This window comes from Muntiacus reevesi, chromosome 1, assembly GCF_963930625.1.
Source record: "Muntiacus reevesi chromosome 1, mMunRee1.1, whole genome shotgun sequence".
NCBI lineage: Eukaryota > Metazoa > Chordata > Mammalia > Artiodactyla > Cervidae > Muntiacus > Muntiacus reevesi.
In genome coordinates, this window is record NC_089249.1 from 109,979,705 (window position 1) to 110,007,157 (window position 27,453).

The 27,453-nt window shown below is 35.5% G+C and overlaps 1 protein-coding gene across 1 annotated transcript in view; it reads right to left on the minus strand.

The window, feature by feature from the left end:
• ABCD3 (ATP binding cassette subfamily D member 3) overlaps window positions 1–27,453 on the minus strand; it is a 78,622-nt gene that overhangs the window by 14,612 nt on the left and 36,557 nt on the right. Inside the window, exons 4-16 of the mRNA XM_065908414.1 lie at window positions 26,422–26,510; window positions 18,560–18,629; window positions 17,157–17,254; window positions 16,674–16,797; window positions 14,430–14,486; window positions 12,028–12,170; window positions 9,325–9,394; window positions 7,051–7,120; window positions 6,862–6,959; window positions 6,658–6,749; window positions 4,947–5,038; window positions 4,797–4,860; window positions 4,617–4,680 (exon numbers count right to left, since the gene is read on the minus strand). Of these exons, the coding sequence (XP_065764486.1) occupies window positions 4,617–4,680; window positions 4,797–4,860; window positions 4,947–5,038; window positions 6,658–6,749; window positions 6,862–6,959; window positions 7,051–7,120; window positions 9,325–9,394; window positions 12,028–12,170; window positions 14,430–14,486; window positions 16,674–16,797; window positions 17,157–17,254; window positions 18,560–18,629; window positions 26,422–26,510 (1,131 nt within the window). The remainder of the gene's footprint in view (window positions 1–4,616; window positions 4,681–4,796; window positions 4,861–4,946; window positions 5,039–6,657; window positions 6,750–6,861; window positions 6,960–7,050; window positions 7,121–9,324; window positions 9,395–12,027; window positions 12,171–14,429; window positions 14,487–16,673; window positions 16,798–17,156; window positions 17,255–18,559; window positions 18,630–26,421; window positions 26,511–27,453) is intronic.

Consider the following 27,453-nt stretch of genomic DNA (forward strand, 5'->3'; position numbering starts at 1 on the left):
TCAGCAAGCAAACCGATACACTAGTGAGAAATATTTCTATAGATCAGATTTTTAGAAATTATAAGTTGCATCTAAGTATATGTATATTATAAATATTTATATGTTCACCAAATTGTTCTGCAAGAATGTAAAGATGGAAGTTAAATGCAAAAATGTCAAGAAGGACTGAGTTCTAAGTTTACATAATGTGAGTTAATCAAACCTGTGATGAATCAAAAACCCTGGGTCATAATTCTAGCTTTCACAGCGATGGAGCACAGCAGGAAAGACATCAGAGAGAGATGAGGTACCCTAGCAGCGGGACCTGCCTTTTTAAAACTGTTGAGTCTTAGGTTCCTATTACTTAACTCAATGAATATGTATTGAATACTAAGTGTCAGGCTCTGTTCTAAGGCAATACAGACATATTAGTGAGTAAAAGAGACCAAAAAACCCCCAAACAACAACAACAACACATAAAAATCCTTACCCTTACCAGTATACATTCTAGTATATAAGTAAATTATATAAGTAATTTACTTATAAGTAAATAAGTAATTTACTTATAAGTAAATAAGTAAATTAAACAGTATGTCAGAAAGTAAGTACAATGGGGGAAAAACAGATCAAGGTGAAAAATAACAACAAAAACACCTAGGGGTTTGGGGGGTGTTGCACTTTTAAGCTCGTCAGGCCAGGCCTCACTGAAAAAGACAACTGGGCAAAACTTTTGAAAGAAGTAAACTAGAAGTTTATTTGGAGGAAGATCATTATAGTTTCTACCCACAAAAAGGAGCTACAAAAGCTGAGCAGGAACGCACGTGTCCTGTTCAAAAACCAGAGAGGAGTCTACTAAAGAAGAAAGGGCAGGAGAGAAGAGCGGGAGAACTGGGCTCAGAGAGGTGGATGTGGTCCTAACGGGCAGTCCTACAGGGCGCTGTAAGCCACCGACGGAGCTTCTCCTGACGCGATATACCGAGCCACCCGCATTACTCACGCCAGTCAGAAGGTGGAAGCTACAAAATGTGGCCTACACACACAATGGGATATTACCATTCAGCCTTCAAAGGAATCAAATTCTGTATGTGTCACAACATACATCAACCTGAAGACAGGATGTTACGCAAAAACTGCCAGACACAAAAGGACAATATGATGACTCCACTTACATGAGGTACGCAGAACAGGCAAATTCATTGAGACAGAAAGTAGAACAGAGGTTGCGCAGGACTGAGGGGTGGGGAGGAAAAGGAGCTGTTGTATAATGGGTGGTTTCTGTTTGCTGTGAAGACAGTGGTGGCGGTTGCACCATACACTAAATGGACTTAATGCCACTAAATTGTACATTTAAAAATAGTTAAAACAGCAAATTTTATGATGTGTGTATTTTACCACAGTTGATCTCTAACAAAATGCCACAACTTATGCACATCAATATTACAGAAGGAGCTATTGTGAATGACTTTTACAAATGATGAGCGGTCTCTTTTTCTGAGAAACTAGAGAGTCATTTTGATGGGACTTCTAAATACATACTTCTTGCTTCTATACAACTGAAAATAGTGAATGCTCCTAATAATACATTACATATAATAACTGTACTCTATTATAATAGTGATGCCTTGAGGAGTGCCTGAAGTTCAGAGAACTGTTAATTAAATGGATCCCTATCACCCTGATTTATCTAGATAATGTTAGCCATAAGTATATTTTTCCTGCACCTAACTACTTATTGTGGTTTTTCCGCCATTCTATAGCTCTCCACATTATTTGGTGCAACATGCCAGGAAACCTAGAAACCAAGTTTGTAATGATGTGTATAAATAATCACTAGAGTTACTGAAATCCTTAAATACTCTTATGGACAAAAGTCTTGAAACTCAGCATTAACTTTTCTTTACTCCACGGTAATAATAATGTTGGACAAAACTTCTAATTATGCCATCAGCCATGGTAAGCCAGCGATAATTTTTCCAAATTAAAGAGCTATAAGACCGTATTTCATTCCCCCCACCCCCTGCCCCCCGGACTGAATTACGACTAAAAGCCAAGCATAACTTTCACTGAAAACCAAGTTCTTAAGAACACTCTATTACTGAGGATCCTGGATTGCTTTACTAGGGCAATGAATGCTTTGAACCACATGTTTTTCTTTATTTTCAAGCAAGCCAGATAGGGAGAAAACAATCAGATGCTACCAAAAAAAAAAAAAAAAAAAAATGAAGGATGTTTGTTGAATTTTAAAAAAAACTACGTTAAACAAATGTTGGAAAAGACAAAATAAATGAGAAAAAGGCAAATCTAACTTAAAATATCTTAAGTCAGAAACAGACAGAAGAAAAGCTTTTAACAGTGGACCAAGAGGACAGATGTCAAAGAAAGCTCCCAGTGGAGAAGAACACAATACAAGAATCATAGAACAGGTAAGAGCGGTATAGAATATGATCACAGAGTAAAAAAGCTTAAACAAGCAGGATTGTAAAATAAGACTTTCCAAAATGAAACCAAAATAAAAGCAAAAAAGTAAAGGCCTCTCTGTGGCTAAAAAAAGTGAAGTTACCAGGACTGGCCAGGAGTATACTAAAATTCAAATATAAAGGTTTTAAAGGGAAGGGCTTTGAACTAGAATGTAAAGGGCAGCAGTAGTGTGGTCACCTTATGACAAAGTGAGCAGATCAAAATCATGGTCTATTTTCTCCACGTATCTGTACACACAGATCCCACATCTCTCCTCACTAGGCACAAGACAGGTGTGCATCGGTACTGCTGGTGCATTCTCTGTCTGCATAAAGACAGAAGTAAGGGAAAGCAGGAGAAAGGGCCCAGAGGACTCTTCAGTGGAGAAAATCTCACGGCTCTTTCTATGCGTGGGTGATAACAATAAAGGGGCGACTGGAAATCTATCAAAGATGGGGTTTTGAGCTTTTTATTCCTGATACCAAGCCCTGCAGGTGGCCACGTACTCTGCCAATGGAGCCTATGTGACTGTAGCACCCAGAGCTAAATGAAAAACACATTTCTGTAATACTTGTGCCATTAAACATTTATCAACCTCACATTTTCAGTACTTCCCTTTGTGCTTCCTGGCTTTAAAACAAACATGACAATATATAATATTCAATACTGAGTAAGTCCCAAGTACTTTACAAAACCAAGTGGAGACGTACATAATAAATATACATTCCAAAAGTAGAAAAACTTACCTATAACACTTTGAAAACAAATCCAATAACTCTACTTCTATTTTGTAAACTATCAGACAACATTCTTCAATGCAAGCAGTTGGAAATAATCTCCATATACAACACAAATTACAGAGGGCCATAAACACAGGGCATGAGGAGAAGAATTCTAGAGTTGTGCTTTCCAATACAACAGCCACTAGTCACATGTAGCTATTTAAGCGCAAATTTATTAAAATTAAGTAAAACTTAAAATTCAGTTCCTCAACTGTACTAGCCACATTTCAAAAGAGTACAATAGCCACATGTGGCTACTATACTGGACAATGCAGATACAGACCATTTCCATATCACAGAAAGTTCTATTGGACACTGTTAATTCTAGAGTAATGGTATCTGGAACTAGAGAGACAGCCCATGTAATAGACACTGATTACTGTCTTCAAGATTTTCAGATGTAAACTACTCATAAAGTCACAATAGATACAAACAAAATAATAACCCCTAGGTCTGTGAGAATCTTATAAAATCACACAATAATTCTCATGTTTTGCTTTTGCTTTTTAATTTGGTCTGCTCTTTTGGTTAACAGACTCCTCTGAATCAGCATCACAGTTCACTTGGCTCGAGCTGTTTTGTGCCTTGGGTGAGAGCCAATCTGCAGTGCTATTGTGCTGGCCTCGTATGGTTTTCATCAGTAATATAAAAAACCGTATTTTGTTTTTATAGGTACGGATCCTCCTGTACCATCAAAACAATACCAACTCATAAATTATTTTGTTTTAAAGAGACTAATGTTATATATGCAAGTTTAAATATTCATCTTACAGTGAAGATTCCAATTATCTATATCTTCTGTGGCTTTCTTGAAAGGGACTTTATTTGCAAAAAGATTTTTTGATAGCAGTATTTGAAACTTTAAAGTCCTGTCAAATAAAAATAGATTTCTGTTTCAAAGACTTATTCTTTACTTTTTCTTCCAATTATACTAAGATCTCACTGACATGCAATACTGTTTAAGGTATACAGCACAGTGATTTGACTCCCATTCACCATGAAATGATTATCATAGTAAGTTCAGTGAACATCTCATATGGATGCCAGATTAAAGAAACAGAAAAAAAAAGTGTGTGTGTGATGAGAACTCTTAGGGTTTCCTCTCTTAACAACTTTCACATATAACATCCAGTATTGTTTTTATATTTTGTTTCTATATTTATTATGCTGTGTATTACACCCCTAGTACTGATTTATCCGGTAACTGGAAATTTATAATACCTTGTAACTACCTTACTCCAAGGCAGTCCTCCTTTACAAAGGCTTACTTTTTAAAGCAATTTTGTGGATTCAGAGACTAAGAGAAGCCTTAAAATTCTTTTAAACATTCAGACAACAGTTTCTCAGTTCACTGTTTGAAGATGATTTAAGCTTTTATATAACCATGTAAAAACTTACTTCAAAATTAAGGTCTCGAATCAAGATATCTCCATTTGGCGTTGCTAAAGGAACATGATCAAATCTATAGAGGAAATTAATAAAAAGAGAATAGTTTGACATTAAACACTAAGTAGATGTAGCTGAAAGAGAAAGGCTAATGTGTAGTTTAACAAATGTTTATGGTGCTGAAGAACGTACTTTATAATGTTATCTGTATTGATGATTTCTCCAATTCCAGGTATCAAGGGAATGTCTTGTGCTCCTTCAACACATTAAATGGAAAAATAAGCATTAAAGCATCAAGTCATGTCAGCAAAAACTTATGTGACTGAGTGCTTTCATATTTACCCTTTTCCTGTTGTGAGACCATAGTGCGTTCATATTTGCCCTGATTTAAATCCTTTAGTACTTGCATTAATTCTGTAATCCGAGCAGTAAAGCTGGAATTAAAAAAGAAAAAGAAACAAAGAAAGCCATAATCAAAACTCCAAAGGCTATCTTATCTTTTATTTTTATTATTTATTTGAATATAATGACATGTAACATTAAGTTCTTTTATCTTATACAAACCTGACTTAAGTTTATAAACTTATTATGCAGTTTCAATGAAATCACTTAAAAGAGGTCTCACCAACATTAGTGATATTATACAAGTATTAGTGAAACCATACACATTTTACTATTATGCTTTAGTAGGAGAGCAGGAAGATGGGACTAAGAAAAGTGGTCTCAGGATCCCACCTCAACAGATACTGACTTTATTAACAGGCAAGTCAAGAAGGTTGTCTGCCACTAGAACTTCAAGGAATTTTTCAATAAATACTAAAAAAGGACACACACTAGTGCATTTCTTAGGCTGATGAAGCACGAGCCCTGGGTTCCTACTGGGGTGAGCTACATAGCCTTGGATAAAGCTGGCCTTTCTCTCTATGAGGACATCATTTAAGTATGCCGCATGCACACTACTTTCTTGCAAACAGGGAAGAATTGGGGAGATCCTGCTCCTTCTTCCTCTGAAAAGGGGAAAAGATGAAGTGTTCTTAATATTAGAGAGAAATCATTGTGGTGATAAGAGAGAAATCAAAAATACTGACAAGAAGTTGAAAAGTATGAATGGCATGATGGTCGAGGAGAAAGCACTCTAACCAGAGAAGCAAACAGTATTGTTCTGTGAATAACAAGCAGAAACTTCCTAAAGGAATGGAAGCATCCTCTATGCCAGGAAACGTAAAGGCATGAGGAAGTTATTAACAAGTTGGAAGAAAGTCAGCATTCTCAAGAAAGACTCCTCACAGTAGTTACAGCTTCTTCTATCTTGTCATGAAGACCTCAACTGCTAAAGGAGTAAATAAGAAGGAATAGAGGAAATATGCAAATTAATCACGGAAAAGATCCAAAGTCTGGAAAAGATCCAAAGTCATTCAACTTCTTTAGATAACCTGAAATTTAAGGTGTTTTTTTATATTATGTGTTGTGTTAAATAACATACCAAGTCTTTTATACTAGACTTTGAAATTTTGAAATATTTAATTCCATTTGATGGTCTAAGAATAATTTTTACCAGACACCCTGACCGGTTTACAACTGAACTTACAGCTACCACAAGGTAACTTTTCTTTTTTTTTTTTCCCATTAAAATAAACTTTATCCTTGCTTATGCATTACCAGTATCAAAGACCTAAGGGGAAGAAAAATATGGTAGGGGACAAAAAAGTCCAAATGAAAAACTTTTATTCACTAACTTAATTTTCTGTAAATTAAGGAAAGACTGTCATGATCTAACATTTCCCATCTTATTGAATACCAGTATTCACAGAGCAGACGGCTTGAGAACAACTAACCTAGTTTAAGGCTCAAAACAGCTATCTTAAGGAAACATGAAAAGTACACGATCAGAAAAAAAATCTTCCTAATTTTCTATCAAAACTAGCTTCCAAGAGTGGGAAATATGGGGTCAGTTGCTCCTTATCTCAACCTCAATTGGTCACAATCATTAAGGATAACATTAAAAAAAAAAAGATTCTCTGCAGTTGCTCTGTATTAACAAATCTTAACTTACCCAGCCAATCGAGTCATCTCACGGCCAGCCAAAACTATCCGACCCAGAGCTTGAGACATTCGCAAAAGCATTCTTCCACTTTGGTAGTAATCCTGAAATAGAAAGAAATTTTAGTTTTCACTTGTATTTCAAAGATTAAAACTAGCTTTTTAAAATTTTTATATTTAAGATGTCAATGGAGTCTGACTACCATTACCACTTTACCTCCAGAAGTTCCGAATGTGAGCTCTTAAGATGTCGAGGATGCGACAAATCTAAGAAAGGACGACTGACGACCAGGTAACCAACCACAGTGGCGAGATCTGGAACCAGACAGCTCAGATTGAGAAACACCAATGACACCTCACTCTCCCCACAAATTCCACTCTACTATCTCTTTTAAAGCATACTTACATTTGGCAATTATGCTGTCAATGAAGCCCATAGAAAACCGAAACAAAATGAAATTATGTAGGTGCTCCACCTGACAGAAAGCAAAAACAAAAAATATATATACTTCCAATGTATTAAGAAAAATTAATCTACCATGAGGACAAAAGAAATTGTGTAATTTATGTATTCAACAAATATTTACTGAGTACCTATAGTTTCCAATTACAGTATACATCACATTTCATTGAGCACAACGCTGATCATAGAACGGGTGTGAAACAAAGCCTTCATGAATCCATTTTTTTGCAAACAGTGGAAAACATAAAGAATATGTGTGGTGTCCCTTGCATGAAATAGTACAGTGACACTGTATTCATAATACTGTCAGATACATATATGCAAAAATTGATCAATAATCAAAACAAACAAAAAACAGAAACAGAAAGATAATTTAGGTGAAACACTAGCTGTCTGGAAATGGCATTCAATGCTTTGCTTTAGCCGGAAACACCTGGTCTTTCTCTAAGACTTGTACTACACTCAATTTGAGCCAAGTGCTAATGTAACGCCACACAGCTTGGGTCTGTAATTTTAATCTCAGCATGCATTATCCCCAAACTGCAAGTCTAAAAATGTATTTTATTCTGCATTTTTAATGTTCTTGACTTTTTCATCTATCAGATTACTCAAGCCCTGCATGATCTGCCACCGGGCTCTATCTCCAACCTCATCTACTTCTTTGCTCTTTCTCACTGAGTTCCAGAAATACTGGTTCCTCAAACAAGCTTCTGCCTCAAGCCTTTCCTCGCCTTGTTTCCTAAATTTACTGATTTCCTAGATATAAATGCCACCTTCAAGAGAGACTTTCTTGCTATCCTAAATTGCTTGGCAATAGCCCCCATCACTACCACTTTATCCCACTTTATTTTTGGTCACAGAATTCACTATGACCTTAAAAGCATATAAAATATTTGTTTACTTGTCTATTGTCTCCCCCACTAAAATGTCGGTTTCCTAAGTACAAGGTAGCTTGCTCTTAATATCTTCCGCAAAAGAACAATGGCTGGAACATTTATTCAGTGAATGCCAGATGTTACATACTGAGTTCAATGATGAAGATGCAACAATGAATAAACAGACAAGGATCCTGAGCTCATGGAATTTACATTCTAATGAAGAAGACAACCAGTAAACAAACAAGATAATTACAAATAGTAATGTATGCTTTTAAGAAAAACAGATCATTAAAATGGGAAGTAACTGGTGAAGGTCATTTTAGATGGATTCATCAAAGAAGACATGGTCTCAAAAGGTGTTAACTTTGGGGCTGAACTCTAATGCATAAGCATGGGCAAGCCATGTGAAGAGTGAGCTAATTAACAGCAGTCCCTTAGACAATTACCTTAAATGCATTTTATCAGTGAATGCTATCAAATTTCAGTCATGTTAAATATAAAAAAGACAAAAATTCAATTTCTTTAACCTTAATTTAAATAATTTAAAATAACAACTTCTTTAACCTTTAAAAATCACCTCAAATAGGTATTTGATTTCAAAACTTTCCACTAAAATGTAAGCTCCTTAAAGGCAGGATTTGGTCCATCACACACCACTGTCACCTGGACAAGCAACACACCTTTAGATGGTGCTCCCTATCTTCTGAATGAATAACCAACAAAATTAACTAAATTAAAATCTTCCACGTGGCAAGTAGATAAAAACTGAAGCATAGTTTGCATACAGTTTGCATAAGAAACAATGTTTATATTCTAGGTAAAGGGTCAGCAAACTATGAGCCACAGTTCATATCCAGCCTGCCACTTACTTTAGTAAATAAAGTTTTATTAGAACATAACCACATCCATTCATTTACATATGGCTACTTTGAAGGACAGAGTTGAATAGTTGCAAGAGAGACCATAGGGCCTGAAAAACCTAAACCATACATGGTACTTATCCTGCACACTACAGAAAATGCTTGCTGAACTGTGCTCACAGTATTCCCAGAAATACTACAGGAACAAATTCTTTCTGTAATTATCACTAAATTTATCATTAAATAAGACTCCTAAGTAACCACTTCAAAAATACACTGACAATTATTTTAATAAATCTACCCATTTTTATAACTGGGCAGCTTAACATATTGGTTTGACAGTTTTTAGGAAAACAGCATAAGAATTCTTTACAGCTATTTAAAAATAAATGTTTTAAAGATTAAAGGTATATAAGTATCCTGGCATAGGTCAAAAATTTTTTTCCATACATACATGAGCCTCCAACATGCTATCTTACCAGTTTTTGGAAGACTGAGTGGATTGTCTGCTTTTCTCTTTTATTTCCATTGTAAAAGGCAACTTCTTCACTATTAAGGAAAATAATTTAGCAATTAACTTTAATGTCACTTAAGCCTAGAAAATAATTTAAAATACCATATTTATTGACTATTTGTATATAAATGGACACTCTGTGCCTAACAGTTTATTGGGTACTTCTCAAGCCATGATCTGTACATAGCTCAACTGATCAGAGCACTGGAATATACACCTGACCGCATCACAGGCTGCACTGCTGACGTGAGTTGCATATCCCACATGTAGCCTGGCTGGAAAAGATGTGCTGAGCTAGTTTTGAGAAAAGTGAATAAAGAAACAAGAAGGAAGATGCCATGACATATAGGAAGGCAGGACTGGGACAGCCATCTTAGACTACAAATTGAGTGAAGATCCAGCCAGAAAGGAAAGGAGACAACAAGAGTTAGGAAAAAAACAGGTAGTGATGCATGACATATAGCCTTTAAAGGACAGAAAAACAAATTAATTCCTGCCCGCCTGACAGTTGCCAGCTCCCAGGAGGCCTAGCTGCACAGTTGTTCTTATGCTTGGAACCCCACCATATCCTCACCACAATTCCTCTTTCCTTGAGCTGATCTGAATGGATACACAGGGGCCACAAGGATCTTAACTAAGGAAAAAAGGGCATTTTATGAGTGAAGAAAGGTTCAGTGTAGTTAATTTGCAGAAGTCATGCAGCTGGCAAGTTAAACAGCTGAGATTATAACTTGTATCTGACCCTAACATCTAGTTTTCTACTCTACCCAGAATGATGCAAACTGTCCTAGCTAGCAAAGTACCTCTTATAGCAGAGGAAACGAAAGATTTACATACGAGTCTAGAAGGCAGAGTTAAAACACACAATACTTCTTAAAAGTCTCTTCCTCCACCTCAAAAATTTACATGAACTTTATATTCTAGTCTAAAATGTACCTGTATTTTTTTTCCATCATAAAAACAAGGTAGCCCCTACCTCAACACCTTTAAGGAAATTAACTTTCCATATAGTTGCATCATGTTTGACCAGCCTTTCACAGTTTCCTTTACACAATAATAGAGAGCCCCAGGGTACCAGAATCCTAGTTTAACACAACTCTGTATCAAAAATTTCTTAATGCCTTCTGCCTCCTCCGCACATTTAAGTTCCTGGAGAAAGCTAAGGTGAGAACTCTACTTCTCCTGAACATTTTACCCTAAACTTAAAACCTGAAAGTTCAGAAGTTTCAAAATACCAACAACTGCCTATTCAGCATCTTTTCTCTTCCGTATCCTTCCTCCTAAGAGAATCCCAATTTTCTTAAAGTTCTGTATCCTTTTCTAGGCACCCAAGTGGTTGAGGAATAGCCTCAAGCCCCCATCCAAAGGGGAAAGAGTTCCAACTGATCTAAGCCAGTGACTTTGCTGTAACTGCTTTAGTGATAATTCTGGCCAATGAGATGTGAAAAAAAAGTCTGTTGTGGGGGATTCCCACTCTTAAAGAGACAGCAAAAGTAGTCTGCTTTTGTTTCTGGACTATTAGCAGGGGACGAGGGCTGGTGGATCTAGATCTAGAACTGCTTTTGCCATCGTGTGATCAGAAAAAGAATTAGCCAGAGGAAAAGGGGAACATATAGAGGAGGACAGAGTCAGAAGAAGAGCCAGACACCCTGATCATGCTGTGCCTGGAGCTGGTCCATCTTGAGAATTTCCATGTGAAGTAGTAAATTTTATTGTTGGAGCCACCCCCAGGGTTTATTGCGTTGGAAAACATCCTAGCTAATACTTCTTTCATTCATTTGGCAAATCACCTCTGTACACAACCTTCTATTCTTCTGCTTCCCTACAACACAAAAAGCCTATGTAAAACCAGTATGTACTGTTTTATCAATTGAAGGAAATAAAGGAAGAGGGAACTTTTAAAAGACCATTTCCTAAATAATTTTGTAATGCCAACAGGGTAGTAAATAAATATTAGGACCCTCAAAATGACTTAAGGCTGACACGTCATCAATACATGAGAAAATTTATTGAGTACCTGCTACACATTAAAAACAGTGCTGGAAGTTGTATGTATATATTATATTTAATCCTCATGACAACCCTGTATTAGATAGTATAAATAAGAAAAGTGAAACTATAAACAACTTTCCAAAAGTCATATATTATATAATTGATAGGTGGAGAAGGTAGATTTGCCAACTAGGCAGGCTGGCTCTAAAGCCCAATACTTCTCCCTATTTTGGATTTTTAAACTATCTGGAAAACAGACAGAGACACATGCAATGAGACTGCATTAATTTTGAGTGCTCCAAACATACAGTCAAACAAAAAATACTTGTGAATAAACTGAGATAAAATTTTCTTTGAAGAAGTAAGTAAATTTGAATTTAAATTCTGACTTTGCTTTATGTGAAATTAACAGAAAATCAGCCAACAGAAGACATGAAGAGGTCAATCAGGGATACTAAATAGTTAATAAGAAAAAGGGTTAGAAATGTAGTTATTAAGATAGCTACTTAATAAAACCAATATTGTTCATAATGTATATTTTCAAAAGAAGTAAATACACAGAGACATAATTTCAGTAACAGTGTTACTAGATTTTTGAAGTTGTTTTACATGACTTCAATATCTACACAAAGGAATTTTTAGTACAGTTAAATACATTTAATACATTTGTCCTTACCTGTTTGTGATGAGCCGAGAATTAACGTATCTATACTCTCCTTCAAGTTTTTGCTCAGTTATTGTCATCTTACCAATGGGTCTTCTAATTCGAGTTAGGAATAGCCCAGAAACAAGCAAGTAGGCCATCATGCTTGCTGGGCCCTGATATTATTAGAAGAGAAAGATATACAAAGATTGAGGATACAATAAATTCACTGAATGCAACATGCCCAATATATAATAAACTCCAGTTACTTTCAAAGAAATCACTCCTTTGACTTTTCCTCTTGTTTCTTTTCTAAGAAGATACCCACTGGGCCTCTTTGTTTTTACTACTCATTTACTTCTCCTCCCACCATGCGTCTCTCCCCCAGCTCTCCCAAATTTGCTCATTTAAAAACTAATTGCAGTCCTTACTCTTTCTACAGCATCTAAAAACTCTTCTGACGGAACTCTTCTTGACATACTCAATTCCACAATAACTTGCAGAACTCTTTTTCACCTTCTCACTGACCGTTAGTATTGCCTGAGGTTTCCTTTTCTTGCTCTCTTTGCCTCCCAAATTTATATCTCAAATTCCATGACTCCTAAGCACCCAAGATACTGTTTCCAAATATTTACTGTACATCTTCTCTGTAGAACCTCAAGCTCAATTCCCTCAAATGAGCTCAATTTGTCTTTCCCTCTTCCGGCGTCTTGCTTCTAGCTACCATACTTCCTAATGTGGTAAAGTACCTCCATATGCATCGACCCTTCCAAGAGAGAAGCTTCAAGCTTGCCTTTTCAAACTCTCCATTCCCATACATATCCTTATGTTCTGCCATATTGAAAAAATTGCTTCCTGAACACGCTACTCAATGAAGATGTTCTGTCTAGCAAGCCTGACATATCTAAAAAAGGCCGACTCATCCTCAAAGCAGCACCAATATCACCTCCAATTCTTCTGGACACTAAAGACATTATTCACACTTCCACTACTGGGCTTATCACTCTCCATTACAACTGCTGACTATCTATCCTTTCACCAGATCATAACTCCACTTCAGTAGGAACTGTGTCTTACTCATCTTTTTATTCAGACAGTGTATATGGAATATAGTGTGTATTATAATGGAATATGGTGTGTATTATTTTTAAATTCAATGTGACTGATTCAATGTATTTCAATAATTACTAGAAGTACAGACGAAAGAAATAACTAAAGCAAAGTTTCTACCTCTAAGAAACACAAAATCAGAAAATAAGAATATATGGAGACATTTTTAAATACAAATATAATACTTAAGTGTTACAAACATGTAATAAGTACCATAAAAAATTATACCAATAAGAGGCATTAAGACTATTTACATATTTATAGTAAAAACAAGTTATAAAAATGATTTAACCCAGCTTATGAGGTATCAAAAGGTTTAGAAGACAGACAAGAAAATTAAAATAAAAAACTACTTTCCCCAATGTTTTGAAATGGAACAAAAATCACTATATAAATTATTTATTAATAACTATAAAATATATAAAAATATATACATACATGTGTATGCATACATAAAACAACCACATTATTATATGATTGTATTATAAATATATAACAATAATCTTACATATTAAATGACTAAAGTTAGATTTCAGTAAGAATACTCAGAACATTTAAAGGTCTTACCAACACAAATGTCAGAGACCTAATAAGAAGACCTCATGGGACAGTCAACAATTTATATTATTATAAAATCTTACTGAAACTGTTATAATCATTCTAAATGTAATTAAACATTCATATTTCATATTAAAATAGCTGTCTCCAAATCTCTTTTTCAGCACTGAAATTAAAAAGAAAGTGAAAGTCGCTCAGTCGTCTGACTCTTTGCGACCCCAATGACTATACAAAATTCTCCAGGCCAGAATATTGGAGTGGGTAGCCTTTCCCTTCTCCAGGGGATCCTCCCAACCCAGCAGTCAAACCCAGGTGTCCCAAATTTCAGGCAGATTCTTAACCAGCTGAGCTACCAAGTAAGCCCAGGAATACTGGAGTGGGTAGCCTATCCCTTCTCCAGGAGATGATCCCGACCCAGGAATCAAACTGGGGTCTACTTAATTACAGGTGGATTCTTTACCAGCTGAGCTACCAGTGAAGCCCCTTTTAGACATTACCTTGCAACAATAAATACAGGTGTGTTCAATGTTTAAGCATTTCTGGTTATTAAAACCACAAAAATTTTCCAAGTGTCTGGCTTAAGAAAAACTGAAAAGCTGAATCAGAAAACTTTAAAAATCTCTAGTAGAGTATTATTTTATAACCAGACTTTATTAGCTAAACTTGTAAAATTATACTCTTTGAGATACATAAAAATTCCAACAAACCATCCAGCTATTCAGAGCACAGTATTATAGCAATTTAAAAGACAGAAAATGTAAACTCACCTGAGCTCCTATTGCACTGGTTAACCTGAAGATATACAAAACTATGTCTAAAAATGGCTGTAAAATAAACATCAGAAAGCACAAAATTAAAAAGAACAAAACTGCCTACACTGATAGCTAATAAACATGTTAAATACAAAACGCTAGTCAACATTTAACACATAATTGTCAACATGTAGAGTTCTCACTATGTATAAGGTACTGTACAGTATGTAGCTCGATGAATATATAAAAGACACAGTTCTTATTGTCAAGAAGCTCAAAATGGAGACGGCCTGATCAATGTCTACTGACCATCAATTAGGGAAAATATTTACCACTTTCCATCAACTAAGATAGCTCTACTGTGACAACTAACCATTACTTACTTAGCAATTTCTCAATGTAGTATAAAGATGCAAGAAAATGATCTGAATTATAACCCCAAATCTACTACCCATTTTTCTGGTTTCTATATATCTTCATCTGAAAAATGAGACTCTTTCTGCTCTTGATGTTGGACTTTATCACAGCATCTGTATGTTAAATATGTTGAGTAAGCTTATAAATCTAATTTTATGATCTAAAACTCAAGCTCCTAAAATTAAAATATCATTAATTTACTGCTCTTCACATAGAGACAATTCAATTGACATACCAAAAGTTGTACATATTTTGAAGTGTTTTTCAAGAAACCCAAATCATGTTCATTTAAGTTCACAGCCACCTTTTCTAATATCTACATCATTACCAGGATAGGTGGGTTGGTTCATAATTTGGCTTGTACTAAGATGAACCTTTTCTTTCCTATCTTATGAACTATCAAAAAGTTAGGTGTACTTACCTATACATATAAAGTTCAAGTGTACTTAAATTACTGACAAAAATAATGATTCAATTTAAGTCAGAGTTCGAACAATTACATATCTTGTAAAGTAAATATACTGTAGTATATAGCACCACTACAATTAGTTAATTTGCTAACATTTTTCTTTATTGCAGATGTGATAAGTCCTGAGCTATGGACTAACTCAAGCGCCAAGACATAATAAAGAATACACAACAAGGTCTACAGTATTACAAGAATAATGTACACAGCACCTCTCCTTCCCAACCCCAACCACCACACACACATGGAGAGCAAACTTTAAAATGTCATAATGGGAAGAGGAAAAAGGCAGCTGGATTACTGAGCAATTTGTTGCTACCTCAGTTTCTAGACTTTGGATCAGTAAAGACTTAAAGAGAGCTAAATAAAGGAAAAAGTTTGGCATGAAGTGAAATGCCAACTTACTAACTTAGTAGTAAGTAGGCCTGTCAAGAGGGGTAAAGTTCTTGTGAATACACATTATTTTTCTAAGACCTGCCTATCCTACCATTCACATGGTTGAAGAAGAAGCATTCCTAGTCTTCCATTGTGACCCAGCCCCTTGTATACAGTCTTCTGTCTCAAAACTGGATACTTGGACCAACTGTGGCCCAAAGCAAGATTCACTAAAAGTGGTCCACTTTGAAACAAGCTCTGAACACAGACCAAGAGCAGTCATGTGGATCAGATGAGAAATGGGGCATCTGAGAGGAAGAGGGGAGGGAATGCTAGGCAGACAATCTTCTAGATGCCCACTGCATCTCCCAGCTAATGCAGGAAGTAAAGGCAAACAAAATGGCTTAATGAGAAAATCATAGCAAAAACTGTAAGGTTGGTGAAACAAGAAGAGTAAGAGCTGATATAACCAGCATGAAAAAAACTGGCTAAGGTCAGAGTCAAAGCTCTGGCAATATTCTGGAATGGGGGAAAAACAGTAATTAGAAAAACTGAAATATACTAACATCTTGTGAAAATTGTTTGACTTAAATGAGCTATTAGAATTAGAATTACTGAAGCAGAGAAATGGGTAGGAAGACGTCTACGCTCAAGGTTATGGTTGTCCATTAAAAATAAATTGACCATTAAACTTTAACAACTGCCAGAAGTACACAGGTCAAAAGATAAAAAATCCAAGTTTCTGCTATTTTACTGAAATCAGCATGCAAAATTCTCATAAAATCTTTACGAGACACTAGATCCTCAGTTCTTGGCCATGGCACCTCACAACAATAACTTAAAAAATTAAGCAGTTAGTTAAGACCATTATAAGAACTTCATAATTTTTTTTATAAAAGCATTAAATACTTTTAAAAGTATTTAAATAGGCTGCTGTTCATCATATACATTTGCTTAGAGTCAAAATTTAGCAAATTAACAACAAAAACAGACAAACTTACCTTACTAAGATTTGAATACAGATCAACTACACTGTTACAAAACTTTTCTACATCTTGTGTAAGTAGCTGGTCTGGATTGGCTATTCTGTTGTCCAGATTTCCCATTTTATAATATGTGAAAGCTCTAAAATAACAAGAAGAGGATGACTTTAAAACAAATGATTCTAAAAAACAACAACAACAAAAATCACATTGTTATGTAGTGCATATCTGTGGAAACAGAAAAATTTGGAGCTAGAAGAGGACCTAAAGATTGTCCTAACATTTTAGAGATACAGATGCTAGTCTAGAGAAGGATGATTTGCCAGTTAATGGAAGAGTCAGGATTAGATTCCAAATAGTTGAGATCTTTCCCTATATGCTTCTGGTTCAAGAGCAATTCACTTGAAAAACATATCTAATAAAAAAGAAACACTTCTATATCTCATTATCATAAGTATTATTTTTTAAGTATTTTTAATATAAAATTAGGTTATCACTTACTGGAGATACTCCTCATAGAGGTACTTGGTTAATCTTACTCGGAAGCACAGTTTGAGCTCATTTAACCCAAACTTCAAGAAGTTATTAACCAGAGAAATCTAAAACAAACAAACACACATTATTAGTTTTGCTTCATTTCTACTTATGAAATCATAATTTATTTCCCTATCATTGGCTTTGTCCCAAATCCTATAATTTTTTAATAACTGATAGTTTAAATTGATATAATTCAGTTCTGCTTTACTTAACATTCCCAAACACATGGAGAATATGCTACATCAAATACAATCAGCTTTTACCCTTTACTTGAAAATTAATTTTAAAATATATTAGTATTAATTATGAAAAGAATCTTGCAACTTTTTGCAGTGGGGAAGGTGTGTGTAAACAAACAAAAGGCCAAATTTGTCACCTTTTTATTTGATGTAAAGAATTTGCTTCAGGAGCACTGACATATATGCTTAATATAGCTTTTCTTTGCTGCTACCAGCACTACAATCCTAGCTAATGGAATTCTATACACACTGCATTTGCATCTGTTAAAAAAAAAACTACAAGTTTTACACCAATTAATGCCATTTTCTACATTATTTCTGGAGTCACCTTTACTCTTTTCCACCACTGTATTAAAATTAATTCTTCCATAGTTCTAAAGTCACATTTACATAAAAATTTTGTCAAGAAAACACTGGTCTGCTGAATCTCAGTCTTTGATTGATACCAACTCTGCTTAATTTTCTCTTTTAGAAAGTTTTCCATGTATGACTATCCTCAAGCTTTATTAAATCCGACATATTTTCTAATAATTAGATTTTACAATCAAGTAAATTTTACAATCAAGCTCCTCCCTATTACTCTTACACAAACAATACTAAAATTCTTATTGTGCCAATAAAATAAACACTCAAGCTAAGAAAATTACTTATGATTTGGACCACTTATCTTTATTTTTAGTAAATCCAGGCAATAAATTTCAATTCAACTTAAATCACGTTAGTGAGCCCTCAGCTCACTGCCTCCACAACTTCACCTTAGCCCTCACAGGAAATCTGGCAATGTTTGGAGACACTGAAGACATTTTTTGTTGTCACAGCTTCGGGAGGGATACTACTTCCATCTAGTGAGATGTTAGTATGAGAAACCCTGGCCTAATCGTCAAAAAACATCATCTACAGTTGTACACACCTACATATGATGCAAAGAAACTGATCCAAGCATAATTCCTTTAAGTTTTCCATCTAGTATAAAGGTTTGCATTGATACATTTCCTATAAGTTACAAAACTAAACTTGAAAAAATTTAGCATATAAATCTTTAAAGAACTTAATAAGTAAAAATTCTTAAAAGATTTTAGTAAGATGCAATTTTTTCTATGCAAAAATTTTTAAAGAAATAACACTTACGAGAGGCATAGCAGCGATGAAGTTGAATAAGTATTTCTTGAAATCTTTTCTGCTACGACCAATGATACCACTGCAAACCACCACATGCAATGCATTAGTTGCAAAAGAAGCAATATTTGTCACAAAAAACCCCTCTGTAAATCTCTAGAATTATTTTCAGAAAATTTTATTGAATCGAATGAATCAATAAAAAAAAGATGCTAAAATCATTTTCTAACAAAAGCATGAACTTTTGAAATTTTATCATTTTAAACAGCTTGCCTGGAAATCACTCTATAAATGGCAAAATTAAATAAGAATAATAGCTAGTTCTTTCCTTCATAAAAATGATAATTAAACAGCAGGCTTAATTAAGCAGTCACAAAAGGGGTTTTATATGGTGAAACAATTAACTTTACAGACCCAGGAGTGGATTACTGTGGATAAAACAGACTAGTATTTGTTTGTTTTAAATATTTTAACATCCTGATTGTCATTTGTATGAACTTATGGCAGGGAGACAGACTAATGAGAGATCAGCAAACCCTTCTTATTATAAAGGGCCAAGAGCAACCGTCTTAAGCTTTGCAGGCCATAAGATCTCTGCTGCAACTACTCAATTCTGTTACTGGAGAGCAAAAGAAACTAAGAAAGCAATTAACTGTGGTCCTAAGAAAATTTTATCAAAACAGATGGTAGTGGGATTTCAATGAAACAAGACCTTTTATTCTTTTTTAATCTATTTTAAATATTTACTGTTTTTAAAATATCCACTAAGAATTTAAGGATTCCACTACTTTTAACCTAGAAAGCCACGATATCATTATAAGTAAAGGATCTCTGACTACCAAATACGCTAGTGAAAAAAATATAATTTATTTGATCATGTACTCTTTTTCCAAATAATACTAATATTCCCAAAAGCAAATTAAATGTACTTTGAAAAACAACTGTGCCAAATGATTCAAACCTAGCTCCACACACACACACACACACACACACACACACACAAATGACTGGGATACACACTGACAGAGAAATAATTTGCTTTTTATGAGGGAGTAGGTGAATAATGCCAAGTAACATGAACTGATCTTTTAGGGCAAAAAAGTTCCACAGTCAAAGAAATTTGGGAAAACCTGAGTTAAAGCTAACAAATTTCTTCACCAAAGAGCCTCTCAAAGCTCTCAAGTGTATTATACATTGTAAAACTCTCTGAGACAGTTTTGTAGCACTGTAGCATTTCCTTCACCATAGTTAAGATTCCAAAGAACATATTTTGGGAAATGTTACTCTAGACCGATAGAAAAATTAATAATCTAATCTTGACATAGCTGCTGAAAATTTAAACAGAAAAAAAATTTAAGCTGAACTAGAAAAAAGTTAAAATAGAACCACACAAAAATGTTGTCTACAGCAGTAAGAATATTAGAGATGAGAAGCAATTAAGACAGCACAAAAGTTTAGAGGTTTAAATTAAAACTGAACCAAACTTCACATAAAATCAAGTGCTTTAGTGCTGCCCAAGCTGTGAAACACACAAGATTATCAAACACTGGTAAAGCACATGCCATCATTCAGCAATGGTTTACCATTGGAGTAGCAGCTATAAATTTAAAAAATGGTTTCTTGAATAAAGCTTTATTTCTGCTTATTATTCCGCTGCAAAAGAAAAATAATAATCAATAAAGAGTAATTTTACAGTAGTCCCAATCATAATTACTTCTAAAACATATAGAAATTAAGATAGTTTTGCAATTTTAAAGTGTTACTTACAGCCAAGTGGGTGAAAATAAAATATACATTTATGATAACATATGGCAGTATAGGGGAACAAAATTTGCCAAAATGCGTCTCTTTGGCCTCAGGCTAGTTTTAGGCTGATTATTTTAAAGAAACAGAAGTGTTAGGAAGCCTTTCTTTTTTGCCTTCCCCTTAGCTGCCTAAAGAATTTAGAAAAAAAGGCCTGCTCCCAGGACAGAGCTATGACCACATCTATCTGCAAAGCACACGGGCCAAATGTGCTGAGGGAATCAGATATCAGTCTACTCTGAGTCCACTCTAAGTCTGGGCCACAAGGCCCAGCAAGCATTTGTTTACCAAACATTTAGTTTTCCATCTTCATGTAAATTGTCTGTCTACTCTGTAAAGTCCCAAACCACTACCCCTAACACCCTCTTTGTTTTTAGCTGAAGATGGTCTTTAAGATGAGGGCTTTGGCCATTTTGGAGAGTTACTAAGTTCTCCAGGGTTTCTCCCATGTATATATGTTATTAAAGTTTTGTTTCATTTTCTCCTGTTAATCTGTCTCATGTCAATTTAATTCTTAGATTAGCCAGAAGAACCCAGGAGAGCAGAGGAAAATTTCTTCTCGCTAGCAACAGCAACAAGATATGAAGGATTACCTTCCATATCATAGAAATGTCAACCTCTACCTTAAAGAAGGGTATGCTATTAAAATTTGCCCCATTCCAAAGACATTAGTCACTGCTAACAGGTAAGCCTAAAAGATGTAAAGGACACTAAAATTAAGCACATCAAGGATCTTAACAAGTCTCTTTGAGACTCAATTTTAGCAGAAGTGTTTATGAATCTAAACACACCTTGGAAGAGTCAAATGGAAAAGACAAATTTACAATGCAGCTTTAGTAGCAGGTTAAAGAAATGTGTTAATTTTTCAAATCAAATTGTTTCATATTACAAATTCACAGTATCTTAGAACTTTACGTTTGACCAAATATCAAATATCTCATGCACAGCAGAAGCTCAAAAACATTCAGGAGAAAGTTAACAATTAACTTTTTTTTAATTTTTAGAGCAGAGAAAGGCTTATCACAGGGTCAAGCAAGGAGAATGGGTGGCTCATGCTCAAAACCTCCTGACCTCAACAATTAACTTTAAAACGGCTGCTTTAGAATCCATGAGTGTTAAGAATATAATGAGAAATGCAATATTTCCTGTCCTATCAGTAAACAAAGGATGTCACAGTCATCAGCAGCTGAAGCCACCACAGCTGGTTAAGCTGCTGAGCCCTGAGGGTACTCAGGAAGGAAGGACTACGTGCCACCTAGCAGCCATCAGACTGCGGCTGCTCCTTACAATGAGCTCTGAGGAAAGGAGGCTCAGGTCGTGAAAACAGGACACTGGCCCCAGATAGGTGAGGTGCATGTTAAAGGAATGAATTCCTCTGAGCCCAGACTCTTGCATTTTCCCATACATAGAAAAGCACTAAATTCCTTAACTTGGGATAGTTGGTTTTCTTTAAGTAACAATAACCTCTTGATGTTCAGACTACCTGCCCTTTGTTGCAAAACGTCTATATAACCTGGCTCCTCCCCTCGCCTCCTTGGAGCAGTTCTCTCAGGGTCACTGGAGATGCTGTCTCCTGGGCTTGAAGTCCTAAAAATTCCCACAGACTAAAACACAGACTAAAATTCCCACTAAAATTCCCTAAAATTTTAAAATTAATTTAAAAATTTAAAATCCCACTAAAATTCCCTAAAATTCCCCTAAAAATTCCCACAGACTAAAACACAGACTAAAAATTCCCACAGACTAAAAACTAAAACTAAAACTCTTAACTTTTAGGTTGTGACAAATTTTTTTAAGTCCACAATAAGAAGATCCTTGTATTATTCTTGCAACATCTCTGCAAGTTTAAATTACAGCAAAATAATACGCTTTTTAAAACTCTTAAAATTTTTTGTTTTCTTACCTTTTCTACATCTCATAACTAAAATTTAAAACTGAGTATCCAACAAGTTGATTACTCAGGCAGAATTATAAGCTGGCTCATGCTACACAATTTCTTCTTATCCACCATCACCAATTAATGCACCACCTACTCTTAGTCTAGTCAAAGCTATGGTTTTTCCAGTGGTCATGTATGGAGTTGGACTATAAAGAAAGCTGAGCGCCGAAGAATTGATGCTTCTGAACTGTGGTGTTGGAGAAGACTCTTGAGAGTCCCTTGGACTGCAAGGAGATCCAACCAGTCCATCCTAAAGGAGATCAGTCCTGGGTGTTCATTGGAAGGACTGATACTGAAGCTGAAACTCCAATACTTTGGCCACCTGATGTGAAGAGCTGACTCATTTGAAAAGACCCTGATGCAGGAAAGATTGAGGGCAGGAGGAGAAGGGGACAACAGAGGATGAGATGGTTGGATGGCATCATTGACTTGATGGACATGAGTCTGAGTAAACTCCAGGAGTTGGTGATGGACAGGGAGGTCTGGTGTGCTGCAGTCCATGGGGTCGCAAAGAGTCAGACATGACTGAGTGACTGAACTGAACTACTCTTAGTAATGCATTTTTCTCCAGAGCATTCAGTCTTTGAGAAAATTAAAATAAGCATCTATTTAATTAAAGTTGGAAATCCCTAGATAAAAATTATTCTTTTAGGTTACAAAAACACGAAATCACAAAATCTGAATAAAAGGGAAAAAACTTTTAAAAATAATCTTCTATACTATACCATGATTGTGCAGGGTTCTTTATACGTATCATGTGACATATTTATCACATGTGTCATGTGATACATTTATATGTATCATGTGACATACATACATATCTAATATAATGTTCATAGTGGATGTAACCTGTTATTTTTGCCACAGATAATTAATAACGCTATAGTTAGGAAGACTATTTTTATTAACAGATATGGCAGTCAAATAATAAGTAAAGCCAGAGGAAAAACAAATAAAATTCTATAGTTTGTAGAAGGACATAAAAGTCTTCTCTATATTAATTATACAAAGGACTCAAATTACTTGTGCACAAAGCTCACAGAAAGATAACTTAGCAATGAAACTGATCCTGCTAAGGCAATGGATTCTTTAGAAGATTTCTCACTGGGACACGCGCACGCACACACACACACACAAAACTGACTAGACTCTCCCTACAAATTCCCTTCAGGGAAACCAGACAATCAACAATCCGACAACTTGGCTTCTAACAAGTTAAATATGAATACACAGCCAAGAGTAAGGGCTTGAGGAAAGCCCTAACATGAATGACAGAGATCAGAATAACAAAGGACAGTGAAAGTCAAAGACTTGAAAGAATGACTACTACCAAAAATGAACATTCATACAAAAAGATAGTACTTGGAAATAAATTAAAACGAAAATTCACTGGATGATAAAAGAAATCTCCTAGAATATACAATAAAATGTCGGAGATGTAAATAGAAGAGAAATTACAGTCAGATGATCAGTCCAGGAAGTCCAACACTCAGCTAGTAAGAATTTCAGAAGAAGTAAAAAAAAATGGAGAGGAAGAACTTTTTTAAAAACACAAGAAATTACTTTGGAATGAAGAATGAGACTGAAAGAGCCTAGCACAATGACAAGGAATGCAAAAAGAAATTCACACTAACATTCAGTGAAATGCCTAAACACTAGCAATACAGAATCAATACTAAAGAAATAATAAAGCTACCAAAGTGGGTCAAAGCAGATCTGCTACTAAGGGTGGGCAACCAGCATAGGATTGGGCCCAACACCCAATGTGGAAACTGGATCAGTAGTTTCTAACCTTGGCTACACAGTAGGATCACCTGGGATGCTTCAAAAAAGGAATAACTAATTGAATCAGAATCCCAAGGGGTAGGCCCAGGCATGAGTAGTTCTCAAAATTCCCCAGATGAGTTTAATTATTCTGCAGCCAGGGTTGAGAACCACAGAAGACAATAGGGTGATGCTTTCTGCATGACAAAAAGTGACTTCCAATTTAGAATGCATAAATAAAGCTAAATTATCAATCAAGTGTGAGAACAGAAGACTTTATCAGACCTACAAGGTCTCAAAATTTTACTTCCCTTGTAACCTTTTCTCAGAAAAAGACTGTATCTGCCAAAAAGACAAAGTAAACTGAGGAAGAGGAAAACCAAAGATCCAGAAGACAGGAGTTATTTAATGCAGGAGAGGAAGATTAAAAAAATTCCTAAGATCATGATAAAAGTAAAATCAAACATGACTGCTATTTAGTGGAGCTAAAGTATAATCAATCCTGAGGAGAGCATGAAGACAGAAAACTAAAAGAGGTATGGCGAGGGATGGTAATAGAAGTAAAAATCAATAAGTTATCTGATGTGTTTGACATGTTACAAAATTGAGATTTTAAAGTGTTGAAATAAGCTTGAGCTGAATTAGTAAGTAGGCAAAAAATTAATGTATGCAAAAACCTGCAGTTTATAAATGCCAGGAAAAACAAAAAGTTGTATGTAAAAGAAACTACCAAAGAAGAGCATGTGGCTCAGCTGTAAATAATAATCAAAATTATGTAAACAATAAACTCTGGTTTAACAAAAAACTGTGATACAACATTGCAAGAATGAGCATGGACACAGTGTAGGAGTGTAAAAGAGCTAACTCTCATCTTCTAAGAGATAAACAAATATACATAGTGTCTAAAGCTGAAAAATCTAGAGACAGTAACGTAAGCATGTTACAATGAAGTGGAGAGACAAAGAAAGAGATGAAACAGCAAGAACAGAAAGTTGGCTCCAGGAATCACAGAGGATTGATGGTTTTGTGATTAAGTTCTGTAAGGTTATTTGATATTAAACTATATTCATGTTTTACTTCTTAAGCTATCCATACATTACCTTGATTAAAATAAAAAGGCATGGGGCTAACCAAAGGATTCAGGGAGTCCTGAGTTGAATATTAGCATCTATACCCCACTGATAGCCTGCCAGACTCCGCTGTTCATGGAATTCTCCAGGCAAAAACACTGGAGTGGGTAACCCACTCCCTTTTCCAGGAGATCTTCGCAACCCAGGGATTGAACCCAAGTCTCCTTCACTGCAGGTGGATTCTTTACCATCTGAGCCACCAGGAAAGCCCCAGGACACCCATACACATATTCTAAGGCATGTGGAATTTACATATTCAGAGATCTGTGGTTGGGGCTTTACTCCCATGCAGACAACCTTCTTCGTTTTTCTAGACATAGGATTCAGAAACTATCTGCATAAAACATTCTTCCTCTCCTACAAATCCTCTCAAGTCATGAATCAAGGATGTCAAAGAAAGAAAATACTTTCAAAATTTGGGAGCATTTAAAAATTTTAAGTACTGTCATTTAAAAAGTTATCTTAAATGTTTTAAGAAATTTTCTGATAAAATACTACATACCAAGAAACAAAATACCAAGAAAAATTTTTTTACTGACATTCAAATTGGTATTATCACAAGGAATAGATCCTTTATTTACAGATAAAAGTTAATATCATAACTGTTATTTTTGTTTTCAAATTCAAAGTCATCTATTACAGTGATTAATAATACGTACAAAGACTGTAAAAAAAATATACACAAAGACTAACTTCAGAAATTGAAGGAAATGCCTTATAATTTTTGTTTAATAAACATTCTCAACATGATTCCCTGAAATGCTTTGATATTTTCCTCAAATTATCTCATTAATATCAGACATCCAATTTGGTGACTTAAGTTCCCATTAGAGAATTTAATATAGAGCACATTCCTTTTTTTTTTTTCTTTTTGGCCATGTCACACAGCATGGGGGATCTTAGTTCCCAACGACTCAGATCAGTGGCCCTGCAGTGGAAGCACAGACTCTTAACCACTGGACCGCCAGGGTTTCCCACAATTTTCCGTTTACTTGTCTCTGACCCCTCTATACACTGCCAGCTCTGCTAGGGTCTCTCCTGTTCACTAACTGGTACATCCTTATCTCTGCCTATGGCACAAGGGAGACAGTCAGTCAGTATCTACTAAATAAATGAACAAAGACATATTTTGACTTACATTATTTATACCTAATTAGAATCTATTTCTTGCTTAAGATAACTCTTAAATATGACACAAGTTAGTATTTCATACAAAAAGGGAGGAAGAAGAAAAGTACCTTTCAATGAGTGTCCCATTTTGGATCATCCAAACATCACAGTATGTTCGAGACACCAGCATAACAGCAATAAGTATCAAGTAACCTGTCTAAAATAAACCAGGTACAGTAAATTAATTAAATGAATTTTAGAAAGTTAAAAGAAGCATTACTTTGGTAAAGATTTTTGGTTTCTAAATTCAAAGTTTTACTCTAGCTTTACTGTAGTTGGCTGACATTTTACTGATAGGTAATTTTTAAATATAATTTTGAAAGAAGTTTAAGTATATATTATAAATGGAAATGGCCTTGTAGATCAGTTAATCTAACTTTTTCATCCAGAATTAAAAAGTGCTTCCAGCTCAAGATGGTGGAGTAGAAAGACGTGCCCTCATCTCCTCCTGCAAGAGCACCAAAGTCACAAGTAGCTATTGAACAACCATTGACAGGAGGATGCTGGAACCTACCAAAAAGAAATACTCCACATCCAAAGACAAAGAAGAAACTGTAGCAAGATGGTACGAGGGGCACCGCAATCATGATAAAATCAAAGCCCATACCCGCCAGGTGGGTGACCCATAAACTGGAGAAAGTGAAAGTGAAGTCGCTCAGTCATGTCCGACTCTTTGTGACCCCATGGATTGTAGCCCACCAGGCTACTGCATCCATGGAATTTTCTAGGCAAGAGTACTGGAGTGGATTGCCATTTCCTTCTCCAGGGGATCTTCCCAACCCGGGGATTGAACCCGGGTCTCCCACATCGGGAGCAGACACTTTACTGTCTGAGCCACCAGGGAAAATAATACCAAAAGAAGTTCTCCCACTGTTGTGAAGGTTCTGAACCCCACGTCAGGCTTCCCAGCCTGGAGATCTGATAAAGGGACTGGGAATCCCCAGGGTATCAGACTTTGAAGGCCAGTAGGATTTGATTACAAGACTTCCATAGGACTGGGGGAAACAGAGATTCCAGTCTTGGGAGGACACAAACAAAACTTTGCATGTACCAGGACTTATATGCTGAGTACATCATGAGAAACACTGGGCTGGATGAAG